This window comes from Dermacentor silvarum, chromosome 11 (assembly GCF_013339745.2).
Source record: "Dermacentor silvarum isolate Dsil-2018 chromosome 11, BIME_Dsil_1.4, whole genome shotgun sequence".
Lineage (NCBI taxonomy): Eukaryota > Metazoa > Arthropoda > Arachnida > Ixodida > Ixodidae > Dermacentor > Dermacentor silvarum.
The window spans coordinates 102,124,718-102,141,139 of NC_051164.1; the positions used below are offsets into that span (position 1 = coordinate 102,124,718).

The following is a 16,422-nucleotide window of genomic DNA, read 5'->3' on the forward strand; positions in this document are numbered from 1 at the left end:
TTCGTGGACGTCGTCCAACTGACGGCGCCCGTTTTGTCCTCGACATACGTAAGGTTGGGCGAGAATGTGAGAGATTCTTGCAAGCGTAAATAAATTCCGTAAAACATGAAAAATTGCGACATTTTTCGCCTGCTCTGCGGGTCCTCTCAGGCTTGGAAAAAACTTTTATGTAGAAAGATGGGTCGCGAATTTTTCATGATGGATGAAAAACGTTATTGTTAACACAATAAAGTTTAGTTGTCATGAAGGCCTACAATTTTATTTAATACGTATTAGACCAAATACAAAAAAATAGTCTGACTGATTTGCTCATAGCGACGGCAACAACATTGCTTTGGTTTTGTCTAGCTACGTGGCACTCGCATATTTGATATTGTTGGCGCATGTTACGTGGGACACCCTGCAAATATATATATTTGCAACAAATTAGCGCTGCGAGTTTCTTCATCACTCGTTCCTTGATTGTTGCGGCACAATATTAGCGAGTAGTTGTCTCAGTGCATCCTGAAATTCATTATTTACTTTTAACTACTGGTTTTAGGGCCCACGTTCTGTATGAGAAGGAGGCTTGAGCAAAACAACCAATGGGGTTCTTGAAAAATCGCGCGAATTAGTGCAGCCTCCCGCGTCGGCCTCCTGCAATGCGTTGCAACAGAGGCCCTCATTTCAATGTTTAATTACACAAGCGCAGGTAATTATTTCTTTACCATAAGCGCGTTCACTGAGAAATTGCATGGTGTATAGTATGCATACTCTTACTCACTAAAACTTCTTAACCAATAAATAAATATGAAAAAAGCTGTCACACACTGTATTTCACTCGGCGTGGAAGGGCAAACAATGAGCCTGACAAATGAGTCAGCTCACGTCGTTTATTACATTTAAGCTATACATCGCAGCCGTCGGACCTCAGTAGTGCAGCAATACAGTCTCCGTGCACTGTAAAGTTGTACGGCACAGTGTTATCAAGTTCTTGCGCTCGTTTGAACACAGCGCAACCTTAGAGATTATCTTGTGATAAGGGGTCACGCGGCGCCACCCATGACCCCACCTATTGTACCTGAAACCCGACGTATAATCAGTGTAACACTCTGAGCCTTGCGTAATCCTGCTTTGCGTTGGTGAAAACCAAGTGTAACGCTCCGACGCCCATGCCTCTCACAACTCTCTTGCGCGTGAGATATCGTGTCGTTCGCTTTCCCTTTACCGATTGACGCAATGCTACGGCGCGGCCCATCGTTCCCAAATTTAGTTGTAATTGCCTCCCCTGAAGTTGCTATCTATACTATAGGCAACAGTATTCGTATCAGTGATAACAAGGCCGCTGCCCTCGACAGACAGGACAAAGTACCTTATCGACAAGTGGAAATGAAGGCGTCTACTCAAACAGTTTTGCAATATTGACGAGCACTATACGTGTAGAAGAGGCGTGTGTTTCAGAGCGATATGCCTCTCAGCTCTCAGGTTTTGTCGGGAAAGGGTGAGGAACCCAAAGGAAAGTTTCTAAATGTTCTGGGGTTTTACGTGCCAAAGCTACGATTTGATTATTACACATAACGCAGCGGGGTACTCACGATTAATTTCAATAACCTGGGCTTCTTCAACGTGCACCTAAATCGATGCATATGAGCCATTTTGTTGCATTTCGCCCCGCTTCGACATGTCGGTCGCCGCTATCGGATTCGAACCCGCGACCTCGAGCTCAGCAGAACAGCGCCGGAGCCGCTAAGCTGCCGCGGCGAGTGGAGGGAGGTGGCCGACTTCTGAGGTTCCGAGTTTATAATTAGTACAGTGTTTACGAGCCAATAATATGCAATATGTATATGCACATCTGTGGCAAAAGGGTCTTTGCACTGAAATACCTGACTTACAGTGACTTTTCTTTTTTGTTACTTAGCGGGTTTACTGGCATAGTAGCTAAATAATATAGTCCCGTACACCACCTGTTTAGTGTGTTGCGGGCCGGTGAGCAGTTAGTGTTTTTATTTCTATCGATTTTTTGACCCTCTTGCTACTGTGTTGGGCAGCAAACTGGAAGTGCATTCGGTTGAGCTCCCTGCCTCTTCCATCTCTCTTTCTCACTTTATCTTATCAACTGTGCCACCACGTGACGCACCGTTTCTTCCTCTCACCAGTGAAAGGAGAAGGGCTCGGAATGTACGATCCCGCGGGGACACGTGGACTTCTACCCCAACGGAGGTATCAAGATGCCCGGATGCGAGCTCAGCACGAGGGTGTTCAAGTTCGTCACCGAAGGTCTGGTCAATGGTGAGCCCTGCCTCCTAATATAACCCGATAGGTTCCGCTCTGGAGTCGTATGGGGCTGCGAAGTTAGCCAATTCGTGCGTATAGCCCCAATTTCTGTGAATTCTGCAGGGAATATTGGAAGAAATAAAGCCCTCCGCAAGAGCAACGCACAACGATATAGGCGCCCAACCGGACAATGAAATCACGGGACTCTGTTGTCCGTTACGCGAACACTAAGAAGGCTGCATAAAGTCCTGCTTCACTAAGTCCATGTACAGAACCTGTGGGCAGCGGTTCTTCCTCAATGTACATTCGCAAACTGCATGGCGGCGCCAACATACGAAACATTACTTTAATAATTACTGGTAATTAGGACTGTGTTTACTTCTCAAATTATTTGTACGTTGGCATCGCCTTATCGTCTTTGAGCTCCTTCGACGAAAGGCATACTGTTGAGGCTCACACTGAACGCGACTGTACATTTCACATACACACACAGAAATAAACCTATGTATACAGTCCCTATGGGTTGTGCGCAAACACCATGAAGGATCTTCCGTAGCCAAAAATAATTTTTGTAGAGAGCATGGTCACTGAGCCACCTAAACGAACTCGATAACGATGCTTCTTACTGTTCCGGCTTCTATTTACTTGGGGGGAGTTGGGGGGAGTGGAAGGCTGGCATACAGGAAGAAATTACCGGTTCCACTGGCCAAGGTGGACAGCATCAATTCGAGTCAACGAGCAGATAGCGCTCCCAGAACAAGCAAGCGTCAATAACTGGCGCGTATCATTAAAATAAAGAAATTGAAATACCTCATGCAAATATTCTATTCAGAAATCTGGTTCACCTGAAGTCAAAATAAAATGTATTTTCACAGACTTTCTTAAATTTCTGGATTTGGTAAACACACTGAGAGAATGCCCCGAAATTTGGTACTCTTCTTTGAATAGAACGCTGTCTCGCGCTCGGAAAAAAAAAAACTACAACTGTCCTTGTGTCGTCCTCCTCGCCTTTTATTAGTTACACGCTTAGGATGAATGCGTTAGTCGAGCCCCTCTGAAAATTTGATCACGGGAGGACGGTCATCACTGCAAGAAGCAATTGTTCCATTAGCTCTTGTTGTTAGCGGAATGGCGGAAACGCAAACAAGCTCGAAAAACTGCGACAACAAAACAAGATATTTAGGCATGCTAGCTCGCCTGATAAGGTGCAGTTGCGACCTGCTGATTCAAGCTGTATGGACCAACACTGGTAGAGTTCAAACTTAGTAATCCTGGCATCATTGGGGCATGCGCCTAGGGAATCTACGCACGCACTCGACGAAGACAGAGTCACGTGCGCATGTAGTCTCCCCACCGACGGCTTTTTTTTTTTTTTTTTTCTTTTTGGAAATCTCGGTGCAAGAGCTCTCGGTGCAGCATTGGGCCTAAGAGGCCTTCTTGTAACGTGCTGGTGCACTTCGATGACGTGAGTTTTACGCTACCACCAACGTGTATCGCTATGCCGGCGCGGTCTGACTGGCCGATGGGCACCGCTCGTTCTCCCGAGCCATTCGCTTTTAAGCGAAGCTTTATAGGCTCACAAGTGTCGGCGGTGGTGGTGGTGTCACCCTGAAAAGTGGGCCGATCCTGGTGGTAGTGCAGCAAGGGTCCAAGCTCATTGGCACATACTAGGGACAAAGAGAGAGAGAGAGAGAAAAAAAGAAAGAAAATTACCAGGAAGGTCAGATACACACACAACAAGCTTCGCTTACCCCCCTTTTCTCGACAGGGTAAGGGCTGATGATCTTTTCTTGCTTCCTGGTCCTACAGCGGCACGTATACGCGTATCGCTAACAGCTATGGCGAACCAGCGCTGGCCTGTAGGCGCTGCGGCATTTTTTTTTCACATCAAAGTTGATTTGTCAGTACAGCTAGCATATACATACACAAATTCTGACCTGCCTAAGCATATTGTGCTTGTCAATTGACTGGCCAGGCAGCAGGTGGATAATATTTTCAAATAAACAACTTCATATACATGCATTTCTTGTCTAAAATGCACGAAATCATCGATAAATCTGACATCCCAAAATAGCGCGTACAAAACAAGTCAAGCTATTTACAAGTCAATAAACTTACGCACCAATTTCTTAAATCAGTCATCATCTTTTCTTGTTACTTGCAAGACATAAATAACCAGGAATTTCGAGTGGGCAACTAAAATATGCTGACGCCATACCGTTTAGGAAGATCGCGAAAATGGCAGGACATTTTGAAGTATAGTAGTAAGCACGCCTGTATCAACGTTTGCTTAGCTCTGTCCATGGCCATGCGCGTTGGTTACAAAAATAATATTTTTGTAATCTTATTCATTCTGGTTTAATATACTGGACACGAACTAAGCCAATGTCTCCGAGGATGCTTAAGAAGTCTGGGGATTGCGGAAAGTTGGACGCGGCACGGCGCCCAGACATTAGTTGGTCGCACCATAAGCATTGCGAGATAGACAAGTCAGCGCTGCTTTCTCTCTACTTCCGTGACCACGACTATAGAGACGAGATTCACCTTACTGATAGGCAGGCGTGCAAACAAGGACACAAGAATCAAAGAACAGCACAAACGTCGTTGCTTCTCCGTGTCCCTGTTAGCACGCCTGCATTTCAGTAACAGGATCCCTACCAACTTTCTCAACATTCTGCCATTCTAAGAACCGTATTCCTATGCCATCCTCGACCCGAAACTCCTCCTCCGCTCCACTGTGTTGAGCACAGCGCCGCCCCTCCACTGAAGAATACACTACAGTTTTCAAGAGTACAGTTCTCCGTACATTTCTCCAGTTCTCAAGAATGAATTACAGTGACCACTTCTTTCGAGAAGCGGCGCTGTCAACCACTTCCTTGTAGCCCCCTTCCTGAAGCATTGGGACTCAAAGAAGATGGAAGGATTAACTAGTCAGTAGTCGAGATAAGTAAGAGACGATTAGAGTGTTGGTGAAAAAAAGCAGGGAAGAGAATGATAGGACTGGAGTCTATTGCAAGGGTGGGTAATGATACAATATATAGAGTGATAGAGGTTTTAAATACTAAAGTTAGGATCTAGATCAGATAGGCAAAAGACTAGATAGCAAAATATGTAGTAAAACCTTATTAAATTAAGAAGGCTAGGTGACGATTTGTTTCCGCCCCGTGGTGACAAATCTAGGTGGAGGGCTGAGTGGAAGAACGTTCTAGAATATGGGTGGTAAGGGACTATAGAATTATTGAAACGACTGAGCGAAATCAGTAAGTGCAAACAGGCTTACAATATGCGGCACTGCACGGCCACGTTGACAAAAGCGTTCCGCTCTACGCAGGGGCCCGCGCCATCGGCATCTGCCACCACCAGAGGGCAATCGACTACGTCATCGAGACCATCACCGACGTGCAGTGCCCGTCGCTTGCGTTCGCCTGCTCCTCGTACGAGATGTTCGAGAAGGGTCGCTGCTCGGACTGCGGCCGCGACGGCTCCAAGTGCGCGCGCATGGGCATGCACGCGGACGGCTGGACGCGCTTCAAGAACGACAGCCACTCGGTGCGCATGTTCATCGGGACGAACAGGGAGCCACCGTTCTGCGGTGAGCACATGCGGAAGAGAGCATGCCTAATTAGGCCTAACTCTCATCCTTTGAGAGGAGACTGTAAGTATGTTCCTTGAAGCCTAATCAATAGATTATGTTTCTCGCTTTCAGAGCAACAAAACGGTTACCGCTAGAGGAGGTTTCGTGGTACAGAAAGAGGAGTAATAACAAAGCACAGGTATAGCGACGCCATCTTATGCTCCAGTTAGGCTTAACTCCTAATTCTTTTAAGGGGCACTAGGCAAAATATGAAGCGCGGACGTATCGAAAAATTGTGTTTCTGGAACAGCAATGACGTCACTCGTAGCATGAAAGGAGGCTTTGCAGTCCAGAAACTAAACCACAACGAAACACAAGTAGTGACGCTATGTTTAGGTTCTACGCCCGCGGATGCCAAAATATCACCGTAACTCCATGTATTTTGTCAGCATCTAACTGTCAAAATACATGACACACCTGGTAACTCTACATTGTAAGGAAACCCACACGTAGCAAATTTTGATAACTTTCTGTGCGCAAGAACCGCCCCAATACGCAAAAATAGATTGAAAATCCATGATATCACGCTGACGTATACCGACACTGCGTGTGCGCACGACATTCAAGGCAGAAACTTTTGACCTCGGCCTGCCCCGCTTTGCCGCCGGATAAGTCCAATTAGAGTTTTTGAAACAAAAATTTGGCAGCCTCGACTGGTTTATTGTTGTTTTTAGTAGCCATTGAACTAGAAAGACAAGTTTCCATGCCATACTTCATCCATTTTTGTTTTATTTGTATTAAAAGAGCATCAGAACAACTTCCATGGCACCATTATAAATAAGGGACAATTCACTTTGTTCACTAAAGGCTCGTCACGCAACCTCTCTCTCCTTCACGTCTTTTACTTGTACATGTTTTCACAGATATGTTCATAGGTAATAGATAACACTGGGTCTCACGCGCGACACCTGCACAGTATATATATATATATATATATATATATATATATATATATATATAAGGCTGTTTAACACACATCTACAATAAAACGAGAGTATTTTAGTCGTCCGCATTGCTTGTGCCATCTTACAATAAAGCAAGTATAACGAACTTTGTGCTTTCTATCAAACCATGAAATGTTTAGTGATAATCTTTCCATGCACTTTCATGATTGTATCATGATGTTCGGTTGTTGCCTTTCCATAGCATGGTTTGTCGTGTTTTTTTTTTTCAGAATCTCGCAGAACAATCGCTATAGTCCTTAAATGTTTATTTCAAGAAACTTAAGTGGACTCATTCACTCCTGTGACCCTCCTATAGCTACTGGACTGTGCTTTTGGTGCTGGGGCCCGTAGACGACACAATCTTCTGCGCTTGTGTTCCTGTGTGTATATTGTTTTTTGGAGTTCTCGTCTTTCATTTTATTATTTTTATTTTTTCTTGCGTAACGAATCTGGAATTTCGGGACAGCAGGCTCTGGCGTAGCCTACCTTCTAATCCTTCTACATCTAAATAAAAAAAATCGCTATAATGCGCCAGTCCTAGAAACTAATGTGCGAGGTGACCACATAATGAGGTCATCCTAGGGCTTCTATTTTCCTAAATAACGAATGATCGCAGCGACGCACAAAGTATCTCACCTCTTCACTTGGGGTTGCTGTTCTGGACATTGTCAAATTACGCCATATTGTCCAATTCGCCATCTTGTAAGCTCTGATTGGTTCACAATGCGGCTGCGTCCTCCCTGATTGGCTCAAGAGGCAGACATGTTGGAATACGAAAGAAATGGCGGAAGTTAAAGATTGCGCGGTTCAACGTCCCGCGAACCTCCGCAGTCGAGGCTATGAGGGACGCCGCAGTGGAGGGTTCTAGAATAATTTGCCCGCCTGGGGTTCTTTAACATGCTCCTAAATCTAAGTGAATCAGCGTTTTCGCATTCCGTCCCCATCGCAATGAAGTCGCCGTGGTCAGGGAATCGAACCCGTCACGACGTTCTCAGCAGCGTAACGGCATAGCCACTTAGGCACGCGGCGAAATTTGACAACTGTTCTGAACAGTAACCCTGGTTCTCCTACTTTTCGCAGTATTCCACTACCTGGTGAACGTCGAGATGTTCAACAATCCGGGCGCTTCCGCTGCAAGTGGTGACTTGATTCTTAAGCTCGAAGGAACGAGAGACAGTTGCGATATGAAAGTCAACAGAGGGTACGTTTTAATAATTACCACATCGCAATTACTGATTAGCACTTTTACTCTGCTGAACGGTTAGAGCATGCCGAATCTACTGTCCAATCTACTGCCCAAACAGAGGACAGCAAAACTTTAACGGAGTACCGACACATGTTTTCGAAGCCGCACAAACGCAACCGCACACTTCCTGTGCGTAAATAGGTGACATTTATGAAGTACGGGGCTGGGGAAAACCTCATAGGACAATTTATTATTATACTAATGTTAGAGCGAGCGGATCGAGCGAAGCATTATGGCGTCATGACGAATGCAGCTCCCGGGTACATGAACTGAAAATGGGCCGTTGAAAAAGCATTACAGCAAATTTATGCCACTCTGGTGCTTGCCACTATTTCATATTTTTAGGGGGTCTGGAAAATCACTGAACACGCACAAAAAAAGAAGACATCAGAAACATAATGCCAATACTTTTCAAACGCGTTACTCGTACGTCAGTGAAGGCATCAGCTGCTTATCCCCCGGGCCAGTGCGTATAGACGTAATTTCTATCAAGTTTCCTGCTGGTGATGCAGCTTCGAAGACGCGGGCATAAGACGGGATGAAATTGTCAAGCGCCGACACTCGTCAACGAGTCATTTTTGTTCCAAAGTTGCGATCATCATAAATATCATCACCATTGTCAGCCTGTATTTATGTCCACTGCAGGACGAAAGCCTCTCCCAACGATCTCTAATTATCCCTGTCTTGCGCGAGCTGATTCCAACTTGCGCCCACAAAGTTCCTAATTTCATCACCCCACCTCATTCCCCGCCGTCTCCGACTGGGCTTCCGGTCCCTTCGCACCAATCCTTTAACTCTAATGGTCCACAAGGAAGCTCGAGAACAAGTTATGGATCGCGCAAAGAAAAGAGTGAAAAATGTTTGGGAATCATATATACAGCTAGACAAAAATCTAAATAAGGAAAATGCAAGAAACCCCGAAGAACGCGGCTGCGGTGCACAAAGATTAGGCCCGTGGTACACTACATGTGCTGGTGAGAGATAAATGGTACTCTTTATCGATCAGAGTAATAGACGGCTGGCAATAACGCTTTCTTTTTTTCTCTCTCTTTCCAGCGTCAACCAACTACTACATTATTTTTTTTTCTCGCTCTGGGTGAAAAACTAGTTTAGTCTTGCCAGCATGCGTACAGGGTCATATGTTTGTGAAGCGCACTGGCCTTTCTGATGACAAGTTACTTCTCATTTTTTTTTCTTTTTTTTTTTGCCTGTTCCCGCATTTCGAATAAGGTGGTTAATTGAGATTGTCAGCAGTTGTCCTGGTTTTCTTGTCTTACGTTTTCTGTAGCACTGCCGAGTTTTAATGAGCGCTCACCAATTCGTCCGGTTTCCTACTTTAGTGAGACTCAAATATATCACACAGAACCAACAGACAATGAAGCCAAGGAAAGCATCGGGGAAATTAAGTGTGGTTGAAATTGGAAAGTAGAAAATACCCTCGGTTCACTTCTTTCAAATACATCAAGTGTTTCTTAAATCTGACACACTTATAAGCAACTGCACTTAAATATTGGCAGCATGAAGTCCAGTCACGTCTATGGATTCGTAGGATCCGTCCAGAAACTTCTTGCTATGTATACATCGAACTCTACAAACACGTGCACGTCATAAAGTCATTTCCGATAAGTTATGTCAAGGACTCAAGTCGCTCAAGGACTACAATATATACAGGTGTTCTCACAGACGTTTGCTACACTCTGTTTCACACTTTTGTTAATTATGTTAATTAGAAAAATCACGATTTCCAATTTCTCGGGAGAGAAATGTCCACATCTTCTAGTTATTCAGCTCAAGAATTTATATTAGCTATCTGGCTCAGGCTATCTTACTTAAAGATAACTATCGATAACGATATCACAGTTGACCACAGACGTCGAACGAACGAGCTAATAATATCTATGTGTCTACGGCTAACTTCTCGGCTGAATTTTTTTTCTTTTTTCAGCACTGCCACGCTGTACCCGAAGGCTAAGTACAGCTTTGTTGCTAAGACGCCGGTACACGTCGGAGACATCAAGAAAGCATTCATAACGTACAAGAGCAACAGCTTCCTCAACGTTTTTTCAGCTAAGATGCAGCTGTGGAAAGTAAAAATCATGCCCATGAACAGGCCAACGAGCAGGCAGTGAGTATTGCGAACTCATCCGTTTATCAAACTGTGCCAAGCCTGTCGTGGTATTCGGCTGAGTAACCTACTAGTCTAGAATATATAGTGATCGTGACTGGGCTTCAGCACTGATTCTGTTGCTGCAGTGCACGGCTCATGCATGACTTGTTTCGGCGATGGCAATGTGGTGTGTCGCTACGCGGCAGACACGGAAGTTATCGTGAGATGGGTTCTACCGGATTTCTTTTTTAGACACTTCACTTTCCGCTCACCTCGCTTTTCGCTGTTTGCCCGAATGTGCCATTATTGCTGGGATCGACTACTTGACACAAACGGGTGTCAAGAAGAATACAAAAATTTAATGTACATGTACCTTAAAGTACGGGCCCTGGCATCATATTTTGTACGGACACTTTTGCCCCGTTTAATTCATTTATCATCACCGGTCTCAATCAGTGACACAAAGAATGGTAAATGAAATGGGCCTTGACAAAATATGGTTGGCCCGAATTTTTCCGCAGATGGCTTGCACTGACGTCATTCTAGCCGCCGCGTTGGAGCACGAACACGCTGAGAATATACGTCTGCTGGCATCTGGCGTAGTGGTTCTTTCGGTTCTGGCGTGGTTCTGGCAAAGACGCCAGCAGCGTTCGCGCCACGTCTCCATGATATTGAAACAGGTTGCCCGTGGCAGAGAATATGATACACCGCCGTATCCTAGCCGCCATGCTTGAGGACCAGCGCGCTAATATGTCGCGCGCAAGCTGTCTATTGAATCTCTTCATCCGAGTCTTAATTGTTTAACATCCGTCTCGCCCAGTAGCCACTCGTGGCCTAAGCGGACACGCGACTTCCAGCGAGCAAATCACAAGGAACAAAGGGAATGGAAAAGAAATTCCCGCGAAAATCAGTCCCTGGGCCGCGCTTCGCACCGAATGTTGCATCGATAAAGAGCGTGGTATAAACGGCTTCTCATTGTTAATTCCACGATGGTGCCTTCGCGTACCTATTTTATCGCGGAGAAGTTAAATTTCCCCACACGACCTTTAATATCCTTGCGTTTAGTACACTTACTTATTTCATCTCGCGTAAAAGCAGCACAGGCTGTCTGAGCAGATGCCGCACGAACAAAATTAAATTTAAAAAAGCTGAAATCTATCTTCGGAAGGAACTGTGGCGCCGTCATGCTTAGTAACGCTCTGCGGGCCGTCATATTCGTGGTGAGCATTTCGTCTATCTACAGCAAAATGCCGCCTACGTTTTCCTTTTTTTTTTTTTTTACATGGGAAATGACGTTTTCAGTCCGCCTGTAGGAGCAGACCCCGTCAACTTATGAATTATTCTCAAAGAAACGGAGGAGTAACTGAATTAATTAAATTCTGAGATTTTACGTGCCAAGACCATGATCTGATTTTGAGGCACGCCGTGGTGACGGACTCCGGATTAATTTTGACCACCTGGGGTTCTTTAACGTTCACCCAATGCACGGTAGACGGGCGTTTTTGCATTTCACCCCCATCAAAATGCTGCTGCCGCAGCTATGATTTGCTGCCGAGACCCCCTGCACTTCGCAGCGCAATGCCAAAGCCACTAAGCAACCAAGGTCGGTAAACAGGCGAGTCGTTCATTCAAAGCACAGTGCTAAGCATACCCACCACCAAATCCGCCTTTCGTGCTGAATTAGCGGAAAATATTGCCAGTGTCCTAGAGGAACTGTTTACTGCGGATTCAACTGCTGAAGTGGTAAAGTAGAGGCTGGAAGACAGAACAAAACATACAAATCATTCTCCAGTCCACTCATCCTTACTGCTGTGTTCCTTATTTACTAGCTTAATAATTGAATTCCGTCACTTACCAAATGGACCAGATTCCCTTCCTCTTGACAGCAGCACGGGTGTGGCGTTCAACGAAAATGAAGTGTCACATAAAGCGTGCAATGGCTTCCGACGCCGCCTAGGTCGCCCCTTTGGCGCATGCGCTGTCCTTTCTTTGCGAGCGACGCCGTACGGCATAATGTTCAAAAGTTGCCGACCATCGGCGGGTAGAAACTGGAGCCACATCAGTGCAGACCCGATTTCGTAGTGGTTCAGGTAGCAGAATCTTTTTGCCGGGTGGTGTGGGAACAGCGGGAGAGAACGAAAGAACCACCGCATGATCAACCGCGATAATGCTCAGCCTGTTTTTTTTTTATCGCACGCTTGCGGTCAGTGGTCGCTCTCCGTCGCTTTGTCGTTATCTGCCCCGTCATCAAACCAGCAGCCCAGCGCGGGCTTCGCTGGCAGCTGACGACTGCGATCGAGATTAAGTGCGCTTGCTCTAAACGTGTTTGCCCAAAGTAACAGATTATATATATTTTTTTCTCACAGGCAAAGAACAGAACGAACGATGGTTTTCTGCTCCACAGCTCTGGGTGGACTGACATCCGGGACGCTAACAGCCCTGTCGCCGTGCTGATATTCCGATAATTTATTGAAACGCCATTGTCGACGCATTTTTCTCCTGTTGCCCTTCGCTGTTCGTCGTCGGAGGGCGGTTCACCTGGTTCATCCATTTCAACCATCACTGTAGCGCTCATTACATTACCACGGATCTCCCGCTCGATGACAGGCAATAAACGAGGCAGTCATCGTCTGTTTGTCGCTGATTACTATGGCATTGGTTTGACACCAGTCGCTTTTTGCAGCGTAAGTACAAAGCTGACTCTTATAGGCCAAACTACACGTACGCGTGCCGGTGCGCGAAATCTCGCACCCACGCGCCTCACGCATGCGCAGATGGTGCAGGACAGATCGTATGAGTCGAAGCGCGGCTCGAGCACAGATATCTAATGTTTAAATACGCGCGCTAAGAAATAGCGTCGCCCAACATGGCGGCACCCATCGCTCCCGCTTCAGCGCGAATTCTCGTGATGGCTACATTATCACTCGCGTTCATCGCCAGTAACTATCGGAATGAGCTTTCACTTTCTCTAAACTCACCTGAAACGTTACTTATGAGCGCATATAGCGCATCCAATTTCTGAGATCATTCTGCGATTCAGGCGCCCGTAGGCCTAACGAGACGCGTCCGCATAGCAAACAACGGGATGGCTACTAATGGATTGTCTTGACTTGGGTATGTTTGACACGAGGCACCAGACGAAACGATGTCTGCCAAGGCGAAAATGTGAGCCAAGCGGGCGCGCGCTGGCGAGCGTCTTGTAGGTTCAAACCGCCATTATTCGCGAGACGCAAGACGCGTGGGCGCTAGCTTTCGCACACCGGCACGCGTCCGTGTAGTTTGGCCTTATATGCTTCAGACGCTGGGCACACAATTGTGCGCGCCAAGACAGTGCATCGAAAACGAGAGCTCTGATTAAAAAAATAATAATATTTAAAAAGCCTAGCATACATCTTCAAACACTTCTGAATGGACAGGCGTTGCAAGTTTGAGTAATATCTTTAAAGTGTTTTAGCAAAATAAAAGTATACATCTGAGTGTTCCCACTCGGCATCACTTTGTCTTCGCGTAACGAGTTCTTCTTTCATTGGTTTTTTTTTCTCGATGTTGTACATCAGGCCTATTTTTCGAGTGGTTGAAAATGCTTCTTACAAGTATGCTAGGCACGATACAGGGGCACGCAAGACGACAGAGGACAACTTCTCTATCGCTTAGCGTGCCCCTTTTGAGCTACACATCGCTTCAGTTAAGTTTATAATCTCCTTGAAACGAAAGGAACTCCTTAGGTACTATTGGCCAAGAAAATCTGGCAATCCATCTATGACTTGCGCGCTTAATGTGTATCGTTCACACGAATGTGTATCGAAGAGCCGCACACGAAGTGCACGGCTCTTCAGATTCCACCTTTTAAATTACAGGCAATTTTCTCACGAAGATGCAAAGCGCTGCTTTACATCTAGTTCAGTAGACAGTACACGAACGTCCATCTATTCATGATATATAGACAATACCACGCTCGCCGCATCACTCCACGAGACGGACGAAAACAGCAGAGTGCATGGGGAGTAACTGTTGCGGTTCGTCCTCGCCGTTGCTCTCTTTCGGACCAGGGATCGTACACTTACTCTCCAAAATTTGCACACGCCACCCACACTCCTGCAGTTATTCCCTTGAGGGACGAAAGTGCCCTTTTTTGGACTAACTGTGCAGTTACTCCTGTTTTCCCCGGAATACTTCTCAGAGTGTAGGGTGCGGGAAGCTGCATCAAAACGGCAACGTCGGCAAGCGGACCCGGAGCTGAGGATTCGCAAAGCTGCAGCAGTACGGCAACGCCGGCAAGCGGACCCGGAGCTGAGAGCTCGCGCTTGAACTGAGCATCGGCGCCACCAACCTCAGGTAGAGAACGCTTCCGGCGTTTTGCCGCCGCTTCCCGCGCTCTCGCCGCCTCTGGGTCCGCTTGCCGGCGTCGCCGTGCTGCTGCACTGATCACAAGGCGGTCTTAATAAAGGGAAAGCGAAGTCCGCACCTCAATACCATATACGACCAATAAAACAACATTGTATATACTGTACACATGTGTTGTCACTCATTTGCATGTTCGAGTGGGCAATGTACGGGGGGATTCGCGGTTACCCGAATGATCCCCCTGTGCTTCGCCCACTCATCATCATTCACTTCGTGGATATGCGGTTCTTTTTTTTTTTAATCCGTGCTGCAGCTGTCCGATTTACACGATTGTGAAGATATAACAAGTGTGGTGAAACTAAATTTTCCATGGACAGAAATAATTCGCCACTGAGGAGGCTATACAGCAACGGTGTCAAATGAGACGAGCAAAGAGAGCATGGGACACGTGTCCTGAGCCATGCGCACTGGCGCGTCTCTCTTGTAAGTGGTGCCGGGTTGCAGGCTGAAGAGTTACTAACTTGCACAACTCGCAGTCCTAAAAAGATGAAACATTAATCATCTTCAAACCCTGTGATCTGAAGTTACGCATGGATTGCGGCATCTGACTCTTCTTTTTCATTAAAGGGGGGAAAGAAAGAAAATTTTGCCACAGTTAGGGTCGGCTATCCTAAAATCATAGGGAAAAAGTAAGATAATGGAAATGCAGAACTCCTTCAAAAATCTGTAAGAAAATGGCAAGACATTAACAAAGCAAGTTCGTGGATCACTGAGAAAACAAACAAAAATAAAGTAGGTTATATAAACTACAAGAAAAGCACGAGAATGTTCAGGTAATGTGAAGATGTAGAAAATTAAAAAAGGGCCTCTAACTACCGCTCATAACGAATTCATCAATTGACAGTTTACCCGAGAATCTCGTTGATCCTTGAGAGCCAATCTGCGTTTGTTGGGGCATGGCCAGGGTCCAAGCGCTTTTTGCTCAGAGAAAGAGTTCCTATTTGAAGTCTTCAGATGGCTACAAAAAATATCTCTCTCATCCTCAATCTCAAAATTAGGTCTCCTCTAATTCCTTTCAATTTTTTAATCTGATCACACTATACCTTTTTATCGGCGACCTTCGACTGCGTTTGTCCTCCCATGGCGCTCATTGTGTCAATCTCACAGAACACCGCTTATCTGCTTTACGTTTCTACGTTTTACATGACGTTGTTAAAGAAGAGGGCGAAGTGCAGGCCTCCTCGACAAGTTACCGCAATGCTCCAGGCGGCCCTAATTGTGATTGAGTTACTGAGATGAAAGCATAAGTGTTGGCGCCCATTTCAGTTCCTCCTTTCCACTTAGTCTATACGGCGGCACAACTTGAAGACAAGAGACCGCTCCTGTCTAAACGAGGTACTGCTTAGAATCGCAAGGAAAAAAAAGAAAAGGAACCCGAATTTTGTGCTCACCTCGCAGAATATTGGGAACGGGAGCTGAGGGTTGCTTTTGAGTATGATGATGATGATTTATTGGCATCCTCTTTGAAACAGGGTGATGACAAATAAGCACCTAGCCTGCTTGAGTTAATCAGGTATGCTCTACAAGCTTTCCATTCTAGCATTTTTTTATACATCTCTTTATCTTTTTTTGTCTTCCTCGAAACTGTTCTATCTACTTTGTACCGCTACCTTTGCCTGTAACGGATCTGGTAGTATCAACCTCTGCCCTTCTTTTGTTTCTTTTTTTCACCAGCACTCTAAACTATATGAGTTGCTACTGAGCGCCCTCTAGCGCATGTGAAACAGGCGTTGCATGGAATTTCATTACGCACATAGGATAAGACCCCCCCCAAACGTGATACGAACTTTCACTGCTGGCCAGAAGGAAAGGAAAACATAATAATGTCAGAGTC

General features: G+C 45.8%; 2 protein-coding genes across 3 annotated transcripts in view; one reads left to right on the forward strand and one right to left on the reverse strand.

Moving 5' to 3' along the window:
* Window positions 1–12,541, reverse strand: part of LOC119434109 (nucleoredoxin-like protein 2) — a 150,519-nt gene extending 137,978 nt beyond the window's left edge. The window contains exons 1-2 of one of the 2 annotated variants that reach the window (XM_049658931.1): window positions 12,040–12,541; window positions 7,456–7,571 (exon numbers count right to left, since the gene is read on the reverse strand). The gene's annotated coding sequence lies outside the window, so the exon portion shown is untranslated. The remainder of the gene's footprint in view (window positions 1–7,455; window positions 7,572–12,039) is intronic. The other variant, XM_037701426.2, reaches the window with a different exon arrangement.
* Window positions 1–12,844, forward strand: part of LOC119434012 (pancreatic lipase-related protein 2-like) — a 74,450-nt gene extending 61,606 nt beyond the window's left edge. The window contains 6 exon segments of the mRNA XM_037701308.2: window positions 2,136–2,170; window positions 2,172–2,268; window positions 5,585–5,845; window positions 7,912–8,032; window positions 10,023–10,202; window positions 12,551–12,844. Coding sequence (XP_037557236.1) covers window positions 2,136–2,170; window positions 2,172–2,268; window positions 5,585–5,845; window positions 7,912–8,032; window positions 10,023–10,202; window positions 12,551–12,638 — 782 coding nt within the window. The 3' untranslated portion in view covers window positions 12,639–12,844.
* The last annotated feature ends 3,578 nt before the right edge of the window (window positions 12,845–16,422 follow it).